Source organism: Ciona robusta, chromosome 6 (assembly GCF_009617815.1).
Source record: "Ciona robusta chromosome 6, ASM961781v2".
Taxonomy (NCBI): Eukaryota; Metazoa; Chordata; class Ascidiacea; order Phlebobranchia; family Cionidae; genus Ciona; species Ciona robusta.
In genome coordinates, this window is record NC_143240.1 from 1,945,440 (window position 1) to 1,969,352 (window position 23,913).

Consider the following 23,913-nt stretch of genomic DNA (forward strand, 5'->3'; position numbering starts at 1 on the left):
ACCACTTGTTATATAAATGACAGTAGTGCGGTAATTACTCAATGTTTGGTCTTAAATTTGACATCGATTAAAAAAAGCAATTTTCTGTTGGTTTTAGCAAGAAAATATCCTAAAGCTATGATTTCAGGCGTAATGTACCAGTATTATATTGGCCAATTACTGTACAAGTGTTAAAATGTTGGCCGAAGGCAGTGTAAATACGTTGGCGCAGCTAAGATTAGCTTACTAGTATTTAAAAAAATTAAATCCTTTTTTGCTTGCAGGTTTAAAGTGACCAAAGAAAAACAAATCATAAGAGGTCCCGCCGAGATTTGAACTCGGATTGCTGGATTCAAAGTCCAGAGTGATAACCGTTACACCACGGGACCGACATGTTTCATAATTCCCGAGCTGTGTTTAGTCTCATTAAACACAAGAGAGTATCCGTATTATAACTTCCCATGGAGCAATATGTTTTACGCCTAAACAAATCTTTCAGGGGTCCTAAATACACCGTATGTAGGTCTATATGTGATCCGTTATATACCATATATTTTTTATGCACCAACAATGCAAACAGTTTGGACATCAAATTTGAACAACCTTTAAGTTACCGCTTGTGCACGCAACTGTAAAATTAGTTTGCATAATGCCATGCAGAAACAATTGTTCGTGTCATTTGAAGACTATACGAGTTTGAAAGAACCGAATATTGGAAACCATGCTCGCCGCCATGTTAATTTTTTTTTGCTTAGAGATTTAAAGCGAACAAAAAACGAAAATATAAGAGGTCCCGCCGAGATTTGAACTCGGATTGCTGGATTCAAAGTCCAGAGTGATAACCGTTACACCACGGGACCGACATGTTTGTTACTCGTCAAGCCATATTTACTCTCATAAAACAGAAGATAGTGTCAGTATAACTACTTCCGGTAGAGCATCATGTATTGCGGTACATTATATACTTAGAAAAATCTTGCGGGCGTTTTAAATACACCGTATGAAGGTCTATATGTGATTTGCAATATACCACCTATAATTACCATGCACCTACAAGGTCAAATAGATTGGATTTTGACTTCAACAAACTTTAAGTTACCGCGTGTTAACACTATGTGAATTAAGCGTGCAATGCTATGCAGTATATTTGGTGCCGTACGTTTTAATTTGATTACGACACATCCCTTTTATGTAAAAGACTCTTGTGTTTAAAACTTCATACTGCATCGAGATACAGTCATACAGCAAAAACAATCAACACGTTTAATTCTCAGCTGTGCTTGAGGCGTAACAGAACACCCAATTGCTTGCAAAATTGCCCCGCTAGGTGAGAAAAAGTAAGTAATAATTATGATTTGGAATGCAATGCGTTCGATTCAAGCTGCCTGAAGTTTGCTCTCTGTTGTGTAGTTTTGCATTGAAACAGCTTCCCAGCACAGAATGAGTTATTAAGGTTTACTCAAATCGTGAGTCAGAATCAGGTATGTTCGAAAACTTTTACTATATAGCAATAAATTACAGTTTGTATAAAAACATTTATTGTGTAAAAATAGGGTGCTTTTTATTAATAAGGTTTGCCGCGAAAAAATCAGGTAAGGCCTATGTATTAACCATATTAACCATACCTATTAACCATACCTATGTAACTATGTATTAACCATATTAGTTTAATAATTATATAGTTATCAGTAGCCTATATATGTGTGTAAAACTGTTAGCGAAACGTAAACCGCAGAGTATATATAGAATCTGGTAGTTCGTGTCTATAATTTTAATTATAGTGGTATTCTAAATTTTAACATGTGGCATATTAAAAATGTAACAGTAAATGATAAAAAAAAATTGATAGGTCCCGCCGAGATTTGAACTCGGATTGCTGGATTCAAAGTCCAGAGTGATAACCGTTACACCACGGGACCGCGTCGGAAAAGTCAGACGAAACTGCGTATTTAACAGACGTGGCGTCATGGCATCTCTCCAATGATTACACCCAATGTTAAATATAAGTAAAAAACCGAAAGGTTAAATGCACCAAAATGTAATAATAATTAAATATAAGTTTTATAACTAGAATATAGAAACTGGCATGATAATATTTTATTTACAATATCTATTCTTTGTAAACGCAATTTGGAATACATTTATTCTTTTTTGTGAATATTTGTAACATTATCTTTTATCAAACCAGCAATACAATATTAGGATACAATTTCAAATTTTTCTTCAAATAGACAAAACAAATATTTCTAACCGCCTAATAATTAAGTAATAGTTATTATTTGGTATTACAGCACAGCTGGAATGTCAATAAAATGTACCCGCACGGTGGCGACAAAGAGCTCTTTACAGTTGGCGATGGCCTATGAGGATCCAAGTACAGCTTGATACGTGTTATGCTCTGATTCCCTACACCAGGTTTTACACAATAGATGTGCATTTAAAACTCTTTAAATAAACTACTTGAAGATAACCCGACAAAAAAAGGTAAATCTGAAGTAATATGAACTAGAGCAGAACCATATAAACGTTTTACGTCTAAAGTAGTATACCATTTTGGCTAAGAAAGCCGTAACAGCTATATATTTTTATTAATTGTATGTTCGTAACCATTAATACTGCGTTTAACAAAAAAAATCATTCAAATACTGCGTTTAACAAAAATATCTCTCAAAAAACCACTCGATTCACACAAATATAGTAGGGTGGGGGAAGATGGGACACATTTTCGTTTAGTTTTCTCTTTCCATTTAGTAGTAAACAAAGAACATTCAATGAATTATAAAACCGTATCCTCACGGCTTCCACAGACCGTTGTTAATTGTTTAAAACACGATCAAGCTATTTGGATATTATGTATTAAAGGTGTCCCATCTTCCCCCACCCTACTATATGTTGTTAAACAACTTCAAGGTACAAAAATAACGCATTTCTTAACACGATTGTAACGAACCGATTTTTTGGCTAATTGTTACAAATAGATTCTTACGGTTACGGTCACGTATACCATCAGTCAGACCAACTGTTCATTAAAACCAATTACGGCAATTTTCTCAAGCGAAACCCGCAGCGATTTTGTATATTAGAAATTAAATTAAATCCTTTGAGCTATAATTTATCCGTCGACTTATTTACCCCATGCAAAGTATTGACCCACTTTCTACAGCTCGTGTCCTTTCAAGCATAGGATTTAGGTTAGGCGGTACAATAGAGGATTAAGTTAAGATGTTTGCATGGAAAACTATATGCTTAAAGGCGTCCCATTAAAAATAACTGTGGGATTGAATTAATGAATGAATGAATAAATGCAGTTTTATCTTTTCGTGGCTCGAGTTAATGAATGAGTTAATAAAAAAATGCATGTAATTTATTTAATAAGGTAATGAATAGTAAATGTATGTAACTTGTTTTTATCGACGCGTGAGGGGAATACAGTAGTTAAAACACAAGTGTTTTGTTCCATACACCTCCTGTCCTGTTACTAGCCATGGGCAGCAAAACCGTATCGCAAAAAGTAACTTAACTATTTAAACCAACAATCCAATTGTATTTAAAAATACCAAGGCGTTCAAATTGCTTACATTGCAATTTAGCAAGTACTTTTAATATCCTGGACAGGAGACCATTTATAAAATTATCGACCATGTTATTAAACTGAACGTTATGTTAGACGTATAATTGAGAGAGACCACGATAGTTGTAACCGCTGATATAATGACAACGTTCTGTATTGTAAACGTGAGGTATGGCATTCTGGGAAAGTTAGAACGACAACGAAAATGTAGGCCTTTGATGACCAGAATATCTGTACAGACAAATTGGGAAAACGTAATCTGTTTGAACTGTATTTTTAGGGTAGTGATCTTTTGTGAAAAAATGATCCGTTTGACCACTACTTAGGGGTATTGGTCCAACTCTGTCTTAAATCCTGGATCCGTACTTTGCTATATTAGGAGTTAACTGATGTCGCGTAATAGTTTGTACACTTTTGTATACAAATAGTCAAGATGAATGTAACGATACTATTTTCGTACAAAACTATACAGTTGTTTAGTTTTCTCGGTTTATGTTTCCTTTCATCAGGTCACTGGTGCTTCTTGTTTGAGTAGGCACCTATATATTTTGTTGTTCTACTTTTTCGAGTTTGTAAATTAACGGTTTGGGGTAAAATGGGGCTTTAAAAGGCTGGAAAGCCAAGTTGGCGTTAGAAGGGATTCGTACAAATATAAAATCCCCAGATAAGCTATAATAATCAGTTTTATAAACTTCTGACAGTGAAGATGGTATTAGTATTTTAAAAAGAAAATGGAATGAATACAATTGTCATATATTTTGGCTATTGCTTGTATTAAAGCTGACTACAAAATCTGTATTTTTAAATGCACCTATATTTCAAAACGTTTAAAACATAATGCAAATTTGGACCACTGAGATGAACCAATGACTAAATGACGGGACTGTTCGGCCATTAAAAGGAATTGGTTTATCTATATACCAGGCAGAGTATACATACATAGTTCTTCGAACCTGTAGGCTAAGTGTGTCTTTCGTAGAAGCTGTCTGCAGGACGATTGGTTATAACTGCAAAGACAGTCGTTATGACACGGTTGTTCTGTTTTCTACACCTCGTGGTCGCCTATGACTTACCACATATGTAAATTGGAGGCAATTATATTTTTGGAACTTTTTTTCCTTATAAAAAGGCGCGAGCTTAACGAGTTTACTAGACGTATTAATAACGCCCGTTCTATTCTCTATCTGTGGGTGTAAAAAAACTTAACTTTTACATATAGAATTCAGCAGGTAATCAAATTTACGTTAGTAATTCTTGGTGTAAAGTGTCTATTTGCACTACGGACAAAATGCGCAAACTCCAACTGCGCAGATCAAAAAAAATCACCGTTTTCGCGCCATCAGACTCCAGACTTAATTTCATGTTAACGCCTTTTGCAAAAGTTGTCAAATTTGGCGATAACTCTTCGGGAGTCGCAACTGCAGATAGACCGGCGGTGATCGATAGCATACTGCGGTTATAAGTATCTGTTAAAAGGTTGGCACGTGTTCGCAGTAGTCCTGTTTCTTAAACATGAGCTGTATGTGATAAGAAAGGGGGGGATTTAAAAACTGCCAAAACGGTTTCAAATTTTTTCAACAGCGTTGTAATACACATTGTTAAATTTTTACTTGGGCTGGCGACTATCTGCACATACGTAAATCGTTTTTCTAACCGCTTAATATAAGTACTGTATGATAAGATGGACACCTTTTGCACACATTATCCAAATATCCTGATCGTGTTTTTAACAATTAACAATGGTCTGAGCAACGCGATGATATGGTTTTATAATTCTTGATTGTTCTTTGTTTACTACTAAATGGTACGGGAAAAGAGAATGAAAAGGTATACCATCTTCTCCTAACCTACTTTAAATTCTTATAAGACCTAAATTTTCTAACCTAAAATGCCCACATTTTTGTTTCACAGGAATATATACATTTGTTCTCACATTATATTGTGTGTTATACAACAGGAAAAATAATCAAATTTACAGTTGACTATTCTATTGCATTACGTAAACAAAAAACATTAATTAAAATAATAAAAAGGGCAAGTCTAACTAAGTTAGTTTCAAATAATAAATACCTTACCTCAAGTCAGAAAGGTAAATGCTTAAACTAATTAAACCTTCTTATTAAACGGGAAGTATCAAATTCTAATCAAGCTTTTTGAGGGACGTATGGGTTTTAACTTTAGCGCGCTTTTACACAGGACTAATGCATGTTTACTTGCGTGCTATGGCGTAACAGGCGTACACAACTTTAATCTGTTAGGGTTAGGCAGTTGTTTATGATTACTATAATCAAAGCTCGCTTGTTATGTATTGAGAAAATCGCTTTGTTTTTGTACAGTGTGCTAGATATGGGTATATCAACAAAAGGAATACGAATATAAGCGCAGTCGGTCGATAGCTGCATATAGTTCTACACTGGCACATTTAGGCTATTCACAATAGGGAGTATAAACCGTAAACTGAAATGTACAGACAGCATGTTTGTATAATAGGAATTATGTACAGTCAGATGTCAGCGAATATCTCGCTTATCACGATTTTTCTTCGCTAATCATTGCAAAAGAGAAATAAAGCGGCTTACAGAGAAGGAAAGAAGTTTTAAGTTACACCCGTGCGGTATTTAAATTGGGTTGCACGTGTAGATTATAGTTCTCGAGGAGTTAAAACGTATTGCTTTGTAGTAAACATAAGTAAAGCTGTAAGAGTAGCTGCTTTCTGTGAATTAATACACTTATGTAGCAATAAAGGGTAATGCATTACAGAGAATTTTGAAAGCTAGAAAGTGTATAGAATATTAAAGTATTCTTTTGGACTCTGTACTGTCAATGTAATTAAGAGTACATAGCATTCGCCTGTAAGAGAGAACTCATGTGACCTGCGATGCGTCTTGCCCAGCGTGTGCCAGAATCTCCTTTTGTGTGAAGTCACAAAAGATCAAAACAGCGAATTAGGGCAACGCTTTTGGGAGTCTTTTATTTATATAACACGTCAAAAGGCAGCCAAGCTTAGTTTTAAAGCAAATTTGCGTGGTCCGTCGTTTGGGATTTGCGTAGAAACGTATTTATAACTTTTGTGGCGACTGTTTATTATTTCCCAGCGCGCTTGCTTAAAGGCGAGTTACACACATTGTAAAAGCTCACAGCGACGTTCACATTCTTTACCAGCGCTGTAGTATAAGTTCCAATTCCCATAACGGCAAAATCTACGGAGCGCTTATAGATTAATGCGCAGATTTTGCAACCTAGTGTAAAACCGCGGTTTCGCGTACAGGTTTTCTAGCCAGATGCGAAATAACCGCATTATCAATCCGGCGTTGTTTTCATTATCAAGACCAGCTTTGCGGGTATAAGTTGGTTTTTACCACAGTGTTGATACTGGCTGCTACTTTATTCTAAAATTAGCGAAACCCGTAATTTAATGTACACGTATTATGCAATAGCGTTTAAAATTTATAAAAATGTGGGGGAGATAAGATACCTTTAGCACATAATATTAATATATCCTGATCGTGTTAGCACATAATATTAATATACCCTGATCGTGTTTTAAACAATCAACAACGGTATACGGGAGTTGTGAGTAATCGATTTTACAATTCTTTGAATGTTCTTTGTTTGCTACCAAATGGGACAACAAAATAAAATGAAAAGCTGAAATTTCAAACTAATATGAAACTTTTTAAATCTCTCGTCTCCATAGCGATGAATGCAAATTTTCGCAATCGGATTGATAGACACGTGATTAAAACCAACCAATCAGTGCGACGAATTCTTATCGGCGTTTTTTCTCTGCCTTTTTTCTTTTAATAGCGCTTCCGCTCAGACCGATCATTTGGGAATAGTTGTTGTCGCGTCTTGAGTCAAAAGATCATCGTTGTGTTGGAGACAACTGGTACCAGCAATTTGTGGGTTTTAAAAGTAGAGAAATACGGAGATTTCGGTTTCTATGTGCTGGTATATACAGCAAGGGTTAGATCGTTCGCGCAGAGTAGGATGTGGTTACATTGTTCGATTACTCAGAGTCTGAAAGGATTTAACTTAGAGCGAGTTTAGAATTTACACACGCGTAGGTTTGAGCGCTCTATTCTGTTACTTCTAGTCCTTAATTGATCTTAACATTTTCAGAAATTTGTAAACGAAATTTGACTCTTATTGTAAAGAAAACTGAAGTAACTCGATCAAGCACCATGTGGCATCTTTTAGAAAAGATTTCTGAACAGGTACGGCATTTATTGTTCGTTTTTGACTTCTTGATTCGCTGTATCGTTTAACCAGTTAATTAAAATTGAATTTGCGTCTTTGGACTACGACTTTATGGCTCCTTTTCGACCATGTATTTAGAAGATTTTAGCAATACTATATACTCTCAGGTATTTGCTTTATTAAAGCGTTTTTGCCAATGTCTGCAGGCGTTTACAAAATGTGTATTAGCGCTGTTTATCTAATCTCCATCAGCGCATTACTGCTCCGAGTTAGGCCTGTTTAGGTATTGTTTTAAGTAGTTTTATGGCTCCCAAGCATTAATTAATATTGTTTTTTTAGGTGACCAAATACAGTACTTTCCTCGGGCAGCTGTGGTACATTCTTGTTTTCGTATTCAGACTGATTGTAGTCGTAACGATCGGCGGCGCAGGTATTTAAATCATACGTTTTAAACATTACAGCTTCATATTTATAATTGCCATTTCCAGAATCTAAATTAACTTATAATTGGCTAGCAATCAAACACTACCAAAGGCTTTATATTTATTTCGTTTATATTTTTTAAACCATTTCGGTTTCTTCAAAAAACTTTTAATATTACGTAAATGCCTCAACGTAGCGTTAGAGCGGTATGTTTATTAACACGGTTTCGGCGACAAGGTAATTATAGGTTGCTGTCTCGTCGCATGTACAATTTACCTGCCGTAGGCTAATTGTACGACACGACCTAGTCTAGATAATGACGTGTGCATTCGAAAATGGCTTCGCCTTTTCCTTCGTGTTCATATTATAGTTTCCTTTTACGGTTCGTGGTCCTTTTTTAGTCACACACGCCCATAGCCCTTGCTCCATTAATAAAACAACCTAGTTTTGTTTTTATTGTGTTTAAGTTTTGGTCATTAAAACCGGGTTCTTTTATATGATGTAGGTAAAGTACTGTGGGGTAAGATAGACACCGTTAGCGCGAAATGTCCAACATTTTTAAATAGTCTTTAAACAATTACAAACGATATTTTAAAGAGTCCATACGATACCTAATTCTGAAATTGTTGTTTGTTTACTACCAAATGGAAAGATAAATACAGTGAAAACATGGGCCAACTTAACCTCACCTACTATACGTATCAATAGATAGTAGATAGTATATTACAGTCGTAGTGTATAAAAAGCGATTGAAATTCAATTAAAATGTGGGACGTCTGTATAGGCGGAAACGTATTTCGGCACTCTCTTGTATTGCACACAGAATCAAATTAAACAAAACGACGTTCGTTGTCTTACCACAATTCTCTCAATTGCTTTTAAAATTGGCGACCTAAAATCGAATTGCGTTTTGTGAGTTTGAAACAATTCAATTGAACTTCAAGGCATATTTGGAATACCGCAAGCAAATGTAGACCAAAAGCACACGAATTATATATATCACAACATTTGCTTAAATTAAATTGAACTTTATTTTAGGTTAAAACATTCCTTTATACATAACACATATAGTAGGTTGGGGTATAAGCTGGTTTTATTTTCCTTTATCCTCCCATTTGGTAGGAAACAATAAATATGCAACGTATCTATGCGATTGTTACAATTTTAAAACACCATTATTAAATATGGGATAATATGTGCTAACGGTTTTCGTCTTACATTACATTACTATATTACTAAAATGAAATTTATGCGATTTTTATCTTTATTCGTGTTACGCATTCCTGCATAATTACACTTTAAACATCTTTTCCGCGTTTTAAGTCACATTTCACGCTCAGCGTACATTCGTAGTTTACTTAGCACGACTAGTAGTAAGTGTGAATAGCCGCCAAAATAGGTCAACCACTTTATTCCAGCCAAAAGTAAGCTACCCCGTTGGGAATGAGGAATTTTCAAGCACCAAATAATCTTTACCGGTTTCCTTTGCTTTCAGTTTGAACAGTTTGAAACTTATTATACAGTAGGGTCGGGGAAGGTGCGACACCTTTTAAATCTATTTTCTTGTCCTATTCAGTTAAAACAAAGTACATTCAAGGAATTATAAAACCTATCCTCACGACTCCCATAGACCGTTGTTAGTTGTTTAAAATACGATCAGGATATTTGGATATTATGTGCTAAAGGTGTCCCATCTTTCTCCAGCCTACTATATGTATCGAAATAAATCAATATAAACACACGGCTTTATAATAAAGCAATATAAAGGGATATTATAATCTTTAAAACTGAACATAGAGCTTGTATAAAATATTTGACACATGATATTTTTAGTAGCAGTTTCTGATAAAAATTCCTACAAAGTTTTGTTTTTATTAAACTGTATATATTTTTGTTCGTGTATTTAAAGCCCAGTAAATGTTATAACTTTATTCCGCACTTTAATAGATAGATCATTGCTTCGTAAATCAACTACAAAGCTTTTAAAAGCCATTAAAATCGAAGAGCGTTTCGGTATTAAATTTCACATCGTATAAAGAACCACAGCGTACCGAACAACAAGAACGCTTATTCAAAGTAATAGCATATAAACTGTAAATAGCACGAAATAATTTTAAGTCTGTTTTCGATGAATATACATTTTGACGACGTCACCATGTACATTGTACTGTGGGGTAAAATAGAACACCTTTAGCACATAATATCCAAATATCCTGATCGTGTTTTAAACAAATAACAACGGTCTATGGGGGTCGTGCGGATACGGTTTTAAATTTATTTGAATGTTCGTTGTGTACTACCAAGTGGAACGAGAAAATAGAATAAAAAGACGTGACCTTTCCCCCCACCCTACTAAATATATATATGTATACTTTGAAAATATTGTTTATCCTGTTATATAGTATTGGACTTTTGTATGCCAGTCAGCTATTTTTTTGAGACTTAAGTTTTATAAAAGCTGACGTGTGTACGACCTTTGACCTAATTAGACGATACATAGTTGGGATACGTTTGTGACGTCATGACTCATACCCTACGTGACGTCATGTGTTGGGTATAAATTGCATCATCATTATGACTTATAGTTTAGTAATGCCTGAAGTATTATGACGTCATAAATGTTACCTTTCGTTGTGACACACACGGCGAAGGCCATTGGTTTAACTTTGTGGGCGTGTATATAAATTATGGGGGCGTGAAAACGTAGACAACTTTTCGTTTGGCGCATTTTATCCGTGCGTGTTCTAATTAAACGCGACTAATAATTAGAAATTTTATATAATCGGTTTGGTTTCTAACTCCAGGCGTTCGCTACACGAGCCTAATTGTAATATAACAAAGAAATTGAAAAAATAAGTATACTTGAAAACGCGAAAGTTATTTAAATCTCCCCTTTGAGTGGTTTCTTGAATTTTAGCTCTTAAAAGCACATCTTATACGACGTTGAAATAAAGCGAAAGCGTGTCTGAATGCGTTGAGAGCTTTTAAAAGTCGTTCTAAACGACGCTCTTCAGTAATTGTTATAAAACGCGTGGCCTTGTAACAAAGTCGTGTCTAATCGTTACGTCACAATCGCGTTGACGCGCTAACAATGGGTTACTGTGACGTATAACTGGTCAAGTCACTTCGCTAATTATGCTGTATCGTAATATCTCACTTTTAAACTGTTGCATGCTATATATATATATAGTACTATGAGGTAAGATGGGACACCGTTTGCACATAAATCCCATATTTCCTGACTGTTTTAAACAATTAACAACACTCTTTTTAAGGCGTAAAAATATGGTTTTATAATTCTGTAAATATGTTTTGTTTACTAACAAATGGAACAAGGGAAAGAACCTTCTTACCCCACCCTACTATACTTTCATCCTATTCCGTTATTATTATTAAAACTACATTATGTGCGAATAATCAATTTAAAACATCTTTTATTATTCTACAGTTTACGGTGATGAACAGTCTGCATTCAAATGCAGTACAGATGTCGTCGGGTGCCAGAACATATGCTACAACCAATTCGCCAAGGTGTCCCATATGAGGTTTTGGGCGTTTCAGGTTAGTCTGTTGCGACATAATTAGATTGTGACGTCAGACAGCTCTATTGTTATAGAGCCGTCAGTTTAATGAAATAATAGTCGGATCATTTCAGTCTGTTAGAGCACGGTTATTAAATCGTTTGTCCGCTATGTTACAATTGTTATTGGGCTGTATATGATTACAAGTTACGTAGATTATTTCCGTTAAGTCTCAACGATTTTACCAAGCAATATAAAATCGGTCGGTTTTCTAATAGTCATTCAAAACATATAAAAAAATCTTCAAGTTAACGAATTATAGTAGGTTGGGGAAGATGACCAATGTTCTCAGTCTGTTGCCTCGTCCCATTTGGTAGTAAACAAAGAATGATCACAGACTAATATAAATAAATATATCCTCACGACTTTAAAAATGTGCTGGTAACTGTTTAAAACACGATCAGAAATATGCGATATAATGTAGGAACAGTACCCATCTATACACCATAGTATAATATCAGGAAAATATGTCAATTTCGCCTAAATTTAAAGTTAAAACGCACGTAACCTAATACTATGTATCTGCAGTTGCTGGCCGTCGCTACCCCGTCAGTATTCTTTCATTTCTACTCAATGTATATGTCTGGTGAAATCCAGAAGCTAAAAAATTCTGAAGATCATCTTCGACAACTAGAAGAAGCGGACCAGGATCATTTGCTACCGGTAAATATGGCTATGTTTTCTAACATTCTATTATATATTGGTGAAGTCCTATAGCGAGGTATGAATTGGAATTTGGCTTCCAGGACACCGAGGTGGTACATTACCGCGCAATAGTCATTCTCTTTTATTGTCCCATTTTGTAGTAAACGAAAAACTTTTACAGAATTGTGTAACCGTATTCCGCGATGGTAAAAAAACCTTGTTTATTGTAAACACTATCATGAAATATGGGAATTAGCTAACGATATCCCATCTTATCCCAATGTACTTTTTTACAGAAAAACGCCCAAGACGAGAAAGACTTCAAGAAAATGTCAAAACGTCGCAAGAGCATCGGGCACGTAAAAGTCCGAAAAATTTATTCTGGAAACGAATTGAAAGAGGTAGAGTCATAACTTATGTATGTTTATATCACACAAATGTATGTGTAAAAAAATCCGAAAAAATAAATATAATTTAGATGTCCGCTGATCCATTTTAATTGGTATAGTATCTTTAAACACATACGAATAGGTAAATCTAAGCTATATTTCACTTTATAGAGAACTAAATTTGTATATGCACGCTTTAGTGAAAAAATAAGTAAGTCTATGGACTCACTCATTTTTTACATTCAAATATCATCTAGATTCCATACACCAACAAAATCCATTACGCATATTACTTAAGCATTATCATCCGTCTTATAATGGAAGGAGTTTTCATCTACATTGGCTACACCCTGTTTAAACTCATGGTGAGTAATAATAAAACTTATTTCTATACCTTACTCTCATGCGTTTTATTCATTTGTTAAAATGTGGCAATCTTAATTCAGTGTTAACCTATCAAACAGCTCTTCCGAAAATTTGTTCCAAATTTTATAACAGCCCAAAGCATATAGAAAGACTCCCAGACAACTGGTGTAAGTGCCAGCATTAACGAGTTACACTGACACATTATTATTTGTCCAGAACTTCCGACCTCCTATTAAAATTGCTTTTGACAGACCGGAATGTAACGTGCCGAAAAGCTGTTGATATGTGTTTTTTTATACGTGGGAACAGTAGCTTATGTTAATAAATATGTTAATAAAAAGTTTAATTGGTTTCTCTGAGCAAATTTATTGAAATAACATAAAAAACCAGCACAATAACAGTCGTTAAGAGTAAAACCCATTTTTAATACAAATGATAACCCATTTTTAATTTTCCTATTAATTTTTACCAAATTCGCTCTTTTTTTGTTAATTAAGATTTTTTCTTCAGGACCCCAAATGCCAACACACTCCCACAGACCCCATGTGTCCAGGCAGCAACAACCCAATTTACTTTTTATGGATAAGAGTGCCAGCAATGTACAAATGCGAGGGTAATCCAGGAACTGACGTATACACAGCTTGTACCATGCACGTTAGAGATAATGGATTCGTTCCTTGCTTTGTGTCTCGACCTTATGTAAGTTGAATGAATAAATGTAATTTACTTTATCCTTGTGTGCGCGTGACATTTAGGCCAAAGTTGGCCCAATACGCAAGATGCAAACAACAATACAGTGGTACTGTATTCATTAACCTATTCCAATGCGAAATTTATATTATGTAATTTATCAACAGGAAAAGACCGTCTTTCTCTGTTACATGAGCATTCTAAGCGGAATTTGCTTCGTAATTTCAGCTCTCGAACTTGTTATTGTCTCAATTCGACGATTCTGGAAAAAACGCAAGCCCACCCACAAGTAAGTTTCCAATCTTTACAGAAAAAAATATAATAACTTTCGTTAAATGGATTTTTGCGGTAATTTTAATTTTAAACAAAGGATTAATTCCAAAACATACCTTGTCTGGAAATAATTGTGCTTTTATTTCGTAAAATTACAAGTTTTACGATTAAGCACTTCTGTTTGAACTTTTATTTAAATCCGAAACCCTTTCTACATAATAAACGTTTTTTTTATTCTTTACACTTTTTTCAGGCATCTCTTCCGTAACAGCAGTAGCCGACCACGAAACGAGTCTGTATTTTATTCTACTGCCCCGACAGCTCCAAGCAAATACTTTGAGGAAGGAAATTTCTACCCATCTTTAGCTGTACCTGTCCGCATAGCGAACGGCAGTGAGTATGTAACAGAAATTGCCCGACGTTGTTCAGTTGCCATTTCAAATCAAACTATTTTTTAATATTTTAAGCGATAACACGCTAATAACGACTGTCGTTGCCCCGCCACGCGAGGATTTACAAGTTACATTCATTCATCATTTATAATCGGCAACCCAAATTTTCGAACTAATATTAATATTAAATATAAGACTAGCAAGTAACAAACTATACAAGTAACTTGTGGTGAAAGTTAATATATGATCATTCACATTAAAGCGGTTTCCATAAAACCATACAATAGTAAATTGAGAACTAAGTTTCACTAAACTGGTAAGCTGTATGCATATAAATATTTATCTATAGTAACTGTATGCATATAAAAAATAACGTTTCTAACAGTTTAATATTATAATAACTAAAGAAAATGGTGACCTGTTTTTGGGTGGTACTTGCGGCTGAAAATTATTGTTTTAAAGCACAACAAACTGATGCTCACTTTACTCTGTTGTGTAAACATTTTTAATCTTTAAACTCTTGGCCTGTAAGCTATATGACAACTTTGGCCTAGAGCCATAAGCCTCGACAGTTTTATGCATAAAGTACTGTTGGCACCATTGAATACCGTTTGCACATAATTTTCCACATTTCCCGATCGTGTTTTTTACAATTAAAAACGCTCTTTTAAAGATTCGCGAGCAATGGCCATGTAATTTGAATAGTCTTTATTTACTACCAAATGTAAATGGGTCAATATGTCCTATTTACGCCATCGTACTATCTTAACGTGGTTGGCGATTTTTTTAAAGCTGTTTTGTTTTCTAGAATACCAAGGGTACCAAAACAGCGACACAGCGACAAAGAGAGTCCAGATTCATGAGCAAGACCAACATAACTTGGAAAAGGAAAACATGTCCGAAACTGCATCAGTTAAAAGCTATGTTTAAATTTCGCTAAACAGCATTTGAACACAATTTCATTTCTCACTGCTTTAAAAGTTAAGTTGCAATCCAGTCATAAAATAATTTTACTTTACTTTGTCAATGGTTAGATCATTCCTATATGTACTATGTTATGTTGTGCTGCTGTTTTTAAGTTTAAGTGTGTTTTTTTCGCCCAATATGGTGAGTATTGCTTTGCCACTTTGAGTTGATTTTCTGTAAAAACGAAATTTCTGCAGCTTTTTAGACATTGTGCTCGTATGTCATTCCACAAGTTGAATGCTGTGAATTCGGCTCAAAGAGCAGTGCCTGATTTATGCCAATATTTTCTACTTTTTGAGTGTCTTCCTTAACCAACGGCCTTACTATATTGTTTAGTTATCCTTGTGATATTCGATTGGGATTACAGACTAAGTTTTTTTTCTCAGATTACGAAACTGCTGCTTTATTACTTGCAATACCACGTGTAAACTGTAAATAAATGCATTCTTTCAAATTTCCCGGTCTTTTCATGGCATTGTTTCGTCATAAGATGCATTGTTTCGTCAATGTCGTTTAAACTGCATTCGCATCTTTTGAAACTCTGCGGTTTGATTTATTTGTTTTTGGAGTCTTTTTGAACTATAATCTTGGCTTCTGGCTATATTTGCCGCTAGCCAAAGACAGTTGGCCATAGATTATGACTCTACCTACGCATGTTGTAATCTCGGCTTTGCACAAACAACGCTAAGATTCCTTTTATGTACTGACATACACGATGCGAATCGGATTAAGCTTTACATTACAGCAAGCCCACAACAGCACTGTTGTTTTGTTACACACCATTTTCACAGGCCTTGTATTTAATCGTGATGCGGTCATAATTTGTACACCATCTGAAGTAGCGTTTGTAACAGTGTGTCTCTTACGTGGTCGTTGCCAAATGTACTTAGACTTATAGTCTACTCATACCTATTCTGGATAGGCCTACGCCTTTTTTAGGATAAAAGAGCTTCTTTAAGCACAATCAAAACATAGGATGTAGGCTTGTTATTATTTTCATTCTGTTATGTGTAAGCACGTTTTCAGTGAGGCGACCACAGTTAGGCCTTTAGGTTTTGTCCTAGTCTATTCCATAAAAAGTTAAGTCTTTAGTTAGGCACACCTGTTACCTGGGATGTAGGCTTATTGGTCCCAGTCCATTCAATTCTATAAGGGTAACTATAATTAGTGTATCACATGTACATAAGGGTAACTATAATTAGTGTATCACAACTGATCTTATTGTAAGTTTACTGTAACAAACAACTGTACACGTTTAAACAAGTGTTCAGAACGGAACGAAAAACACAATCGAAAAAAGAACTGTACATTTATGTGTTCAACATTATTCACGATGACGTCATCACACGTAGCTACGCAACGATTTACACGACTCTCTGTCGCCATCTTTCGACTCACTTCTTCTCAGCTCCTCTGAAATATTAAACAAATGTGAATCAGCACCAAAGTGTGAAAGAGATCTTTTGGCAATTGCTTGTTTCGTTGTTATAGGCGCTATGGCACAGTGGTTAGCGCGCCGTTCTGTAACCCAGAGGTTATAGAATCAGGGCTCGTCGCTGCTACCATACAGTTACATGGACAGTTACTCGTAAACGGATAGGAGGTGTATAAAACGGAACACCCGTGTTGTAACATGCTTATTTATTCTTGCTTGGCGGGACAATGTCTATTATAACACAGTTGTTCTGTTTCATTGTGCCGGGCTAAAGACAGGCGAAACAATTACTAGCGGGCAACAGTTGGCACTATATTAACATGAAGAGTCTTTCTTTATCTATTTGGATACAGTAGCGAAGATCAGGTGAATTAATACAACAAAACAAGTCTTTTTACACACGCTGCAGATTAAACTACTTAAATAAAAGTATCAAAAAGCGTTGCTGCTAAACCCACAATATTACGTACTTACTGCTCGCATTTTTTCCTGGTACAACCAGACCAGAAGAATTGAATTCGTCGTACAGTTTGCTAGGTGCTGTGGCTATTTGGGGTGGCGAAGGAAAATAGAACTGCTCAGGGTGTATTGATTTTTGCAGGTTGGATCTATATAGTACAAATTGTACAAATTTGTTTTTGTTGAGCTAAAGTTCTAAAATGTCTATATGGGTAAGGTTCGGCAAGGCGCGTAAGGGGACGTAAAATTAAAGCCAGAGTTGCGCATTGCTTACTGGTTATTAAATGGATTGTAGCACCCTGAGTGTCAGGGTAGTAACTCAACTTTGTCGCAAATCTTAGTTCACATGCCGTACCACGCTGTAAGACCCCACTCACGTGAAAAATGCAAACCTTTTCGTATTAATGATAAAAAATTCGGACCGGGTCCAGGGCTAAGACAGAGACCATCGTATTATATGCTCATTGCTGCCACCATTGTGGACATATTATACCTATAGGCAAGCCACTGGGTGGTCACCTACATAATGGAATGTCTAAATTGTCAGTAACTTAGCGTTTTTTTTTTTCTGTAATAATGGTTAAACATATACAAGTACATTAAGGCGTATAAGTTACGTAGATAAAAACCTGCTGTTATTTGAGCTTTTTTTCCAAATGGATTTGATAGTCAGATAAATAAGTTCCAAAGCAGATAGTATGAAACAGATGACACTCAGAATGGTCATATAACGGAGAAAGACTGTCTTTTCCTATAGAAAATATATGCGAAAACAGATTAAACAGTGCTGTTCATAATATATATAGTAGTTTGAAGTAAGAAAAATACCGTAAGCACATAATATCCCATATTTTCCAATCGTGTTTTAAACATTTTATTTTTGATTCTTGAGGATATGGATATATAATTCCGTCAATTTTCTTTGTTTACTACCAAATGGGGCGATAAAAATGAAAACATGGGTCGTTGAATTCGTGATAAATAACTTATAAGCGGGCACGAAGTGCGTGAAACCGAACACCCGTGTTATAACTTTGTCGTTGCTCCGCCACGCGAAAATAAATACGTTATATTCTCATTTAATTAACTTACAGTTGCTCTTGAAGTTATACAGGGAACGTAGCCTCGTTCAGCATTAGGCCCATAATGCATGTTACATATGTTATAAACTTCGGATCCTGGCGCGCCAATGCATCTGTATTCTGAAGGCACTTTCATCCATAATACACTTGCAATAGTGGATCTTGCGTTGCAGTTTGGGCCGACACAAGACGCATATATCTATATAGGTTTATAATGCATTAGCATATAGTAATAAAAAACATATCACGTAACATAGTATATACTGTGGGGGAAGGTGGGACACCTTTAGCACATAATATTCAAATATCATGATCGTGTTTTAAACAATAAACAACGGTCAATGGCAGTCGTGAGGATATGATTTTATAATTCTTCGAATGTTCTTTGTTTAGTACTAAATGAGACGAGACAATAGAATGAAAAGGTGTCCCATCTTCCCCCACCATACTATATAAGTTTTATCTATCTTTTTGAATATAATAGCGAAAGCGAAATTGGTTGAAATAGCGAAAAGGGAATTAGCAGCAAAACGTCAGTCGTTTTAATGGTAAAACCACTTCTAATACATGTTATAGCAAGTTTTTTCGTATGCTTTTTGAGGTGTTGTATACAAATGTGTTTTTCAGGTTTTGGTTGAATAGTTATAGCATACTGTTCGTTACACTTAATTAGCCAACTGTATTCGACGGTGCTTCTAGCACACGTTTTCCCGCACATACTGCCGTCGGCCCACCAATTGCCTAATTGCGGCCGTTTAGGCGCTTTCTGCTTTGCAAAACTTTGAGTTAGTTCTCGTTGTTGTTGTTCTGTGTGGCTATGTTGGTAAGCGATATTATGTGAAAGGCCGCGTCAAGTTGATATGTAATTGTATCTTTTACATTATATTGAGTCAGTTATATAGTTTTGTATTTGTTTAATTGTTACTTGTATATTTGCTATACGTATTAAGCTATAGTTATATAAGAGTTAGGTATGTGTTTACTCAGCAGTAGATTTTGCGTTTTCCTATTAAGTCAAAAGAAAATACCTAACATAAAGTTCTGTAGGATAAGATGGTTACCGTCAATACCTAAATCCCATTTATAGTTTGGAAACAACTCAAGAAAGGGGAAAGTGTTATAACGACTGTCGTTTTTTGGACACACGTGGATAAATAATTCCTTCACTCAATAATATAACACAGGCAGTAACGACAACAGCAGTCTGTATTGCGTCATGTATGCATATAAATCAAAGCTATATGCTATGGTATCAACATAGAAGTACCACGCGTGCATATAATATATGCTGACGTTGCAAAATACAACGTTATTTCAGTTGGTCTACGCAGTTATCAGCATTGTTATGTAGATAAGCGGTTTTGTAAATGAAGTAATCACGGTTTTCCCAACGTTATATATCGCCTATAACGGGCATGAGGTAGATAAATAGATTATATGTGCCTGTCGTTATTGTTATTGTGCATTTTTAAGACTTAAAATAGGACAAGCGCGAGTCCATACATGATATAGTACATTTAGGTAAGACGTAAGAATCATGTTTACATTCTCTTTTATTGTCCTATTTGGTAGTAAAAAAATATTATTTACAGAATTATATAAAAGTATCATTACGAATCTAAAATAGCGTTGGTAATTGTTAAAAAAACGTTGGTAATTGTTATAAAACATGGGATATTATGAACGGTATCCATCTTACCCCACAGTACTATAAACATATGATAAGCTAATAGACTATAAAGTTATAATATATAACAGTACAGAACTACAGAACGATACTGCAATTATAAACAATTCTTATATATTGGTTGGGGGAAGATGGGACACCTTTTTATTCTATTTTTTCGTCCCATTTGGTGGTAAACAAAGAATATTCAAAGAATTATAAAACCGTATCCTTACGACTTCCCGTTGTTGTTTAAAACACAATCAGGATATTTGGAAATTATGTGCAAAAGGTGTCCTATCCCGCCCAACAGCAGTACTCTATCACTTACCGGGATATTGTACAAAACATATCCAAGATAAATGAAACCCCCTTCTAAAACCAATCGCAATAATACGCTCACGTAGTACGCTGCTTTGATTTTGTTCGTAACTGGAACCTATAAAAACATAACGCAATTAATACCTTATGAGAAAGCAGCATGATTTATAAAAAATGTCAAAAAAGTTGCTGGAAAACCTAACATAGGAAAATCAAAATGTAAAAATGTAATATATAAGTTAGGGAAAAAACGCCGAATTTCTAGTGTGTTTCAATGCGAAAATAACAGCTCATATAATAGGATGGGAGAAAATGGGACACCTTTGGCACAAAATATCGAAATATTCTGATCGTGTTTTAAACAATTAACAACTGTCTATATAGACGTCGTAAGGATACGGTTTTAATTCTTTAAATGTTCTTTGTTTACTACTAAATAGGACGAGGGAATAGAATAAAAAGGTGTTTCATCTTTCTCCACCCTAATATATATATATATATATGGCTTGCCTCTTTTATTTCGTTGTCAGAGTAAACGAGTTTCACTTTCAGGTTACCAATCCCTCTTTTTCTTCGCGTCATTTTTCCGATTTCCCTCTCTGACAATGTGTTCTGTAGACATAGGCGTAACGTTAGGGGTGTTGAGGGTGATAGGTTACCCCAATTTTTGAAACACTGGTGTGACTATATGTATTTTAAGCCAAACAACTTTTACCTTGCTGTTAGGTGTCTATTCAAACAAGCAGAGCCAAAGTATATTGCATTCGCCAAATTATGTTGTATTTTACCAAGACTTTAGCACTTTCGACAGTAGTAAATAGAAAGAAATATATACAGCAAAACGTTCGTCGTTAAAATACACTATGGATAAAAGGTGGGGTAAAGAGTTCGTAGTTTTAACTCACAGTTAGTGTAAGTTGCCCGTCTCTTTTATCTTCCACAATTCGTAGTTGTTCCTCAGACGATTTTAATTTACGGATCTCGCCAGAAACAAAGCTCGAGTATAAGTTGAAAAACACAGTCGGTGTTGTAATCGCAAGTATCTGAGAATTTAGTTATAGTAGGGTGGGGTAAGATAAGACATATTTTTTTCTTCTCTTCTTGATCCATTTTGTAGTAAACAAAGCTTATTTACATATTTTTATATATGTAACTATAATATATATATATGTCATTTTTTTATTCAACCATAAATAACAGGGCACAAGCAAAGTTTTTTTTTTATAATTTACCTGAAATGCCCAAAACCGTAAATGAGATATTTGGGCAAAGCTGTTATAGCAAGCGTTCTCACACCCTGGGATTTTTTGACTACATTTAAAGGCAGACTGCTCATCTCCGTACACTAGAAATGCATTTTTTAAAGAAAAATATGGTCGCATTAATGATAACTCAAAACATCAAAATAACAAAATTTAGTAGGGTGGGGAAGATGGGACACCTTTTCATTCTATTTTTCCGTCCCATTTAGTAGTAAACAAAAAACATTTAAAGAATTAAAACGTATCCTCACGACTCCCATATAGATTGTTGTTAATTGTTCAGATATGTGTGTTAAAAGTGTCCCGTCTCCCCCATCCTACTATATTTAAACAACGAAGAGAAAGGATTTAACAGCAAACGGCAATAAATAAAACACGTCAGTGAAAAATGCGTATAAGGTAAACTCCATACACAACATAAGCTATAGTTACACTTATAGGGTCCAGAATTTTAGGACCAAAGCTTTTGAAACTTTAACTACGGATAGTTTATACACAGGTAATTCCTATGAGCCATTTATGCTATGTTTCACAAACTTACCTGCGCCCCCGACAGTAATTACCACTATAAGGCGGTAGAGAAACACAAGTACATGCCACACCGGCCCTACAACGGTTTCGTACCTCGTTACCTAAAATATTAATTTTAATAAAAGGTTGACGATACTTTTTTAGTTTAATGGTGTATTCGTGTATAAATGATAAAATGAACGAATGTTACTTATTTATTCTTGCGTGGTGGAGCAACGACAGCGGTTATCACGTTTGTTCTGTTTCACGCGCCTGGTCATTTTATCCAAAATTAATTTTTAATTTAAAGAAGAAAAGGTTGTACATAAAATTACTAACCTGTTCCGAGATTTTTTGTAGTAATGGCCACATTATGTACTGTATTACATATACTTAAAACAAATCGTCACTAAAACACATAGAAAGATAGTTATTTTCGTGTAAATTATGTTTCTGTAATTGAGTATCCAGACAGCAGATATATTTTTAACGAGCGAGAACAAACAAACACTGTATATTCTATTAACGCCAAAAACAATATAAAAATCGATGCTGGTATAATATTATTATAGGAGTTATTTGATATTTTAGTATGAGGTAATTTAATAGCGATTAACATCTGGTAGGCGTTTGGGTGTTTTTAAAAATATCTTTATAGCATTTATTCTCGAACCCTGGGTCAGGTTGGAAAAAAACAGCACACAGATCGTTTGTAATAAATACTGCAGTATTAAATATTAATAAATTAGCAGGAATCTGAGCAAAAAAATAGGCAAGAAGATATAGGCAAAAACTGTGTAAAAATAATCTTGGTTTTACACAACAGAAGTCGCCGTTTATAAGTCATAACTAAACGTCTAAATAGCGGTATAGTTTTCGGGTTTTGTTGTTATTATAGTTAAGTCTTTGTTATTGCTGTTCGCTTAAGTTGTGTGAAATGTAGTTTTAAAAATTGCGTCACTAAAGCTTTTATGAATGTAGGCCTAATATTTCGGTTTGGTAGCCCCCCCCCAAAAAACTTGAGAAAGACTGGTAGATGCGCTATTATACGGCTAAGCTGACTGTATTTGCTGCGGCTGATCTTCTGCATATAGTATACACGATAAGCTACTAGTCTTATAGGCAGTTTAACCAATAATTAGGTGCAAAATCGTACCTGCTTCTGTATAACCAAATGTTCTAAAACTGGAATAGGTATGTACAGTTTAGCCATTTTCAGTTACTTCATAATCGGCATTATTCCACGATTGTTTCGTACTTCCGTTATAAAAATAACCTAATATTTTATGTTTTAACGGGGACAAAGTGGCTATAACATGTGCAAACAAGTATGAAGGAATATTGCAATGCTGTAGAGGGTATATAACGTTATGTAACTCCTTCCGTGGTCGGTTTTCGGACCTTGCCGGCTTGTAAAGCCTGCGTAATCTTGATTTCTTGGTAAAATTCTGCGTATTTTACAAACAAATGATAAGCAATCACTCTTGCATGGTGGTAAAATGCAGATAAATTTGAAAACGCTGCTATGTTATATATAGTCTCTACGTATGCACCATAATTAAGACATAACTCGCCCTTTATACAAGTCTAAAGCCAATTTTGAATATGTTATATATATAGACATTTCCGTATAAAATAATTTAGCCCGGGGGTTCAAATGTGTTTTGCAAACAAATGCCGATTTGTATTCATGCATTTTTATA

The 23,913-nt window shown here is 35.0% G+C and overlaps 2 protein-coding genes, 1 long non-coding RNA gene and 3 other non-coding genes across 8 annotated transcripts; 2 read left to right on the forward strand and 4 right to left on the reverse strand.

The window, feature by feature from the left end:
* Positions 1-296: 296 nt before the first annotated feature.
* Positions 297-368, reverse strand: Trnaq-uug (transfer RNA glutamine (anticodon UUG)). Its single transcript has one exon. It is a non-coding gene; the product is annotated as a tRNA-Gln (tRNA).
* A 399-nt stretch (positions 369-767) lies between these two features.
* Trnaq-uug (transfer RNA glutamine (anticodon UUG)) lies at positions 768-839 on the reverse strand. Its single transcript has one exon. It is a non-coding gene; the product is annotated as a tRNA-Gln (tRNA).
* Positions 840-1,826: 987 nt separating this feature from the next.
* Trnaq-uug (transfer RNA glutamine (anticodon UUG)) lies at positions 1,827-1,898 on the reverse strand. Its single transcript has one exon. It is a non-coding gene; the product is annotated as a tRNA-Gln (tRNA).
* Positions 1,899-2,472: 574 nt separating this feature from the next.
* LOC149734825 (uncharacterized) lies at positions 2,473-7,667 on the forward strand. The gene is made up of 2 exons (XR_016385190.1): positions 2,473-5,377; positions 5,462-7,667. It is a non-coding gene; the product is annotated as an uncharacterized LOC149734825 (long non-coding RNA).
* A 3-nt stretch (positions 7,668-7,670) lies between these two features.
* Positions 7,671-15,929, forward strand: LOC149734826 (gap junction beta-2 protein-like). Of its 2 annotated transcripts, none has more exons than XM_089880034.1 (10): positions 7,671-7,767; positions 8,090-8,180; positions 11,622-11,734; positions 12,283-12,417; positions 12,696-12,800; positions 13,046-13,153; positions 13,665-13,853; positions 14,012-14,133; positions 14,371-14,514; positions 15,318-15,929. In XM_089880034.1, the coding sequence occupies exons 1-10, from the start codon at positions 7,735-7,737 to the stop codon at positions 15,370-15,372; spliced, it is 1,095 nt and encodes a 364-aa protein (XP_089736160.1). In that variant the 5' UTR covers positions 7,671-7,734; the 3' UTR covers positions 15,373-15,929. The 2 variants fall into 2 exon arrangements, with proteins under 2 accessions (XP_089736160.1, XP_089736159.1); XM_089880033.1 differs by having other exon boundaries at positions 14,371-14,510.
* Positions 15,930-16,688: 759 nt separating this feature from the next.
* On the reverse strand, positions 16,689-22,621 carry LOC149734827 (gap junction alpha-4 protein-like). 2 transcript variants are annotated; one of them, XM_089880035.1, is made up of 10 exons: positions 22,550-22,621; positions 22,242-22,332; positions 21,671-21,783; positions 21,344-21,481; positions 20,949-21,050; positions 20,449-20,556; positions 18,462-18,650; positions 17,999-18,120; positions 17,385-17,518; positions 16,689-16,888 (listed from the first exon to the last, which is right to left on the reverse strand). In XM_089880035.1, exons 1-10 carry the CDS (start codon positions 22,580-22,582, stop codon positions 16,818-16,820), a joined length of 1,101 nt encoding a protein of 366 aa, XP_089736161.1. In that variant the 5' UTR covers positions 22,583-22,621; the 3' UTR covers positions 16,689-16,817. The 2 variants fall into 2 exon arrangements, with proteins under 2 accessions (XP_089736161.1, XP_089736162.1); XM_089880036.1 differs by having other exon boundaries at positions 17,381-17,518.
* Positions 22,622-23,913: the final 1,292 nt, after the last annotated feature.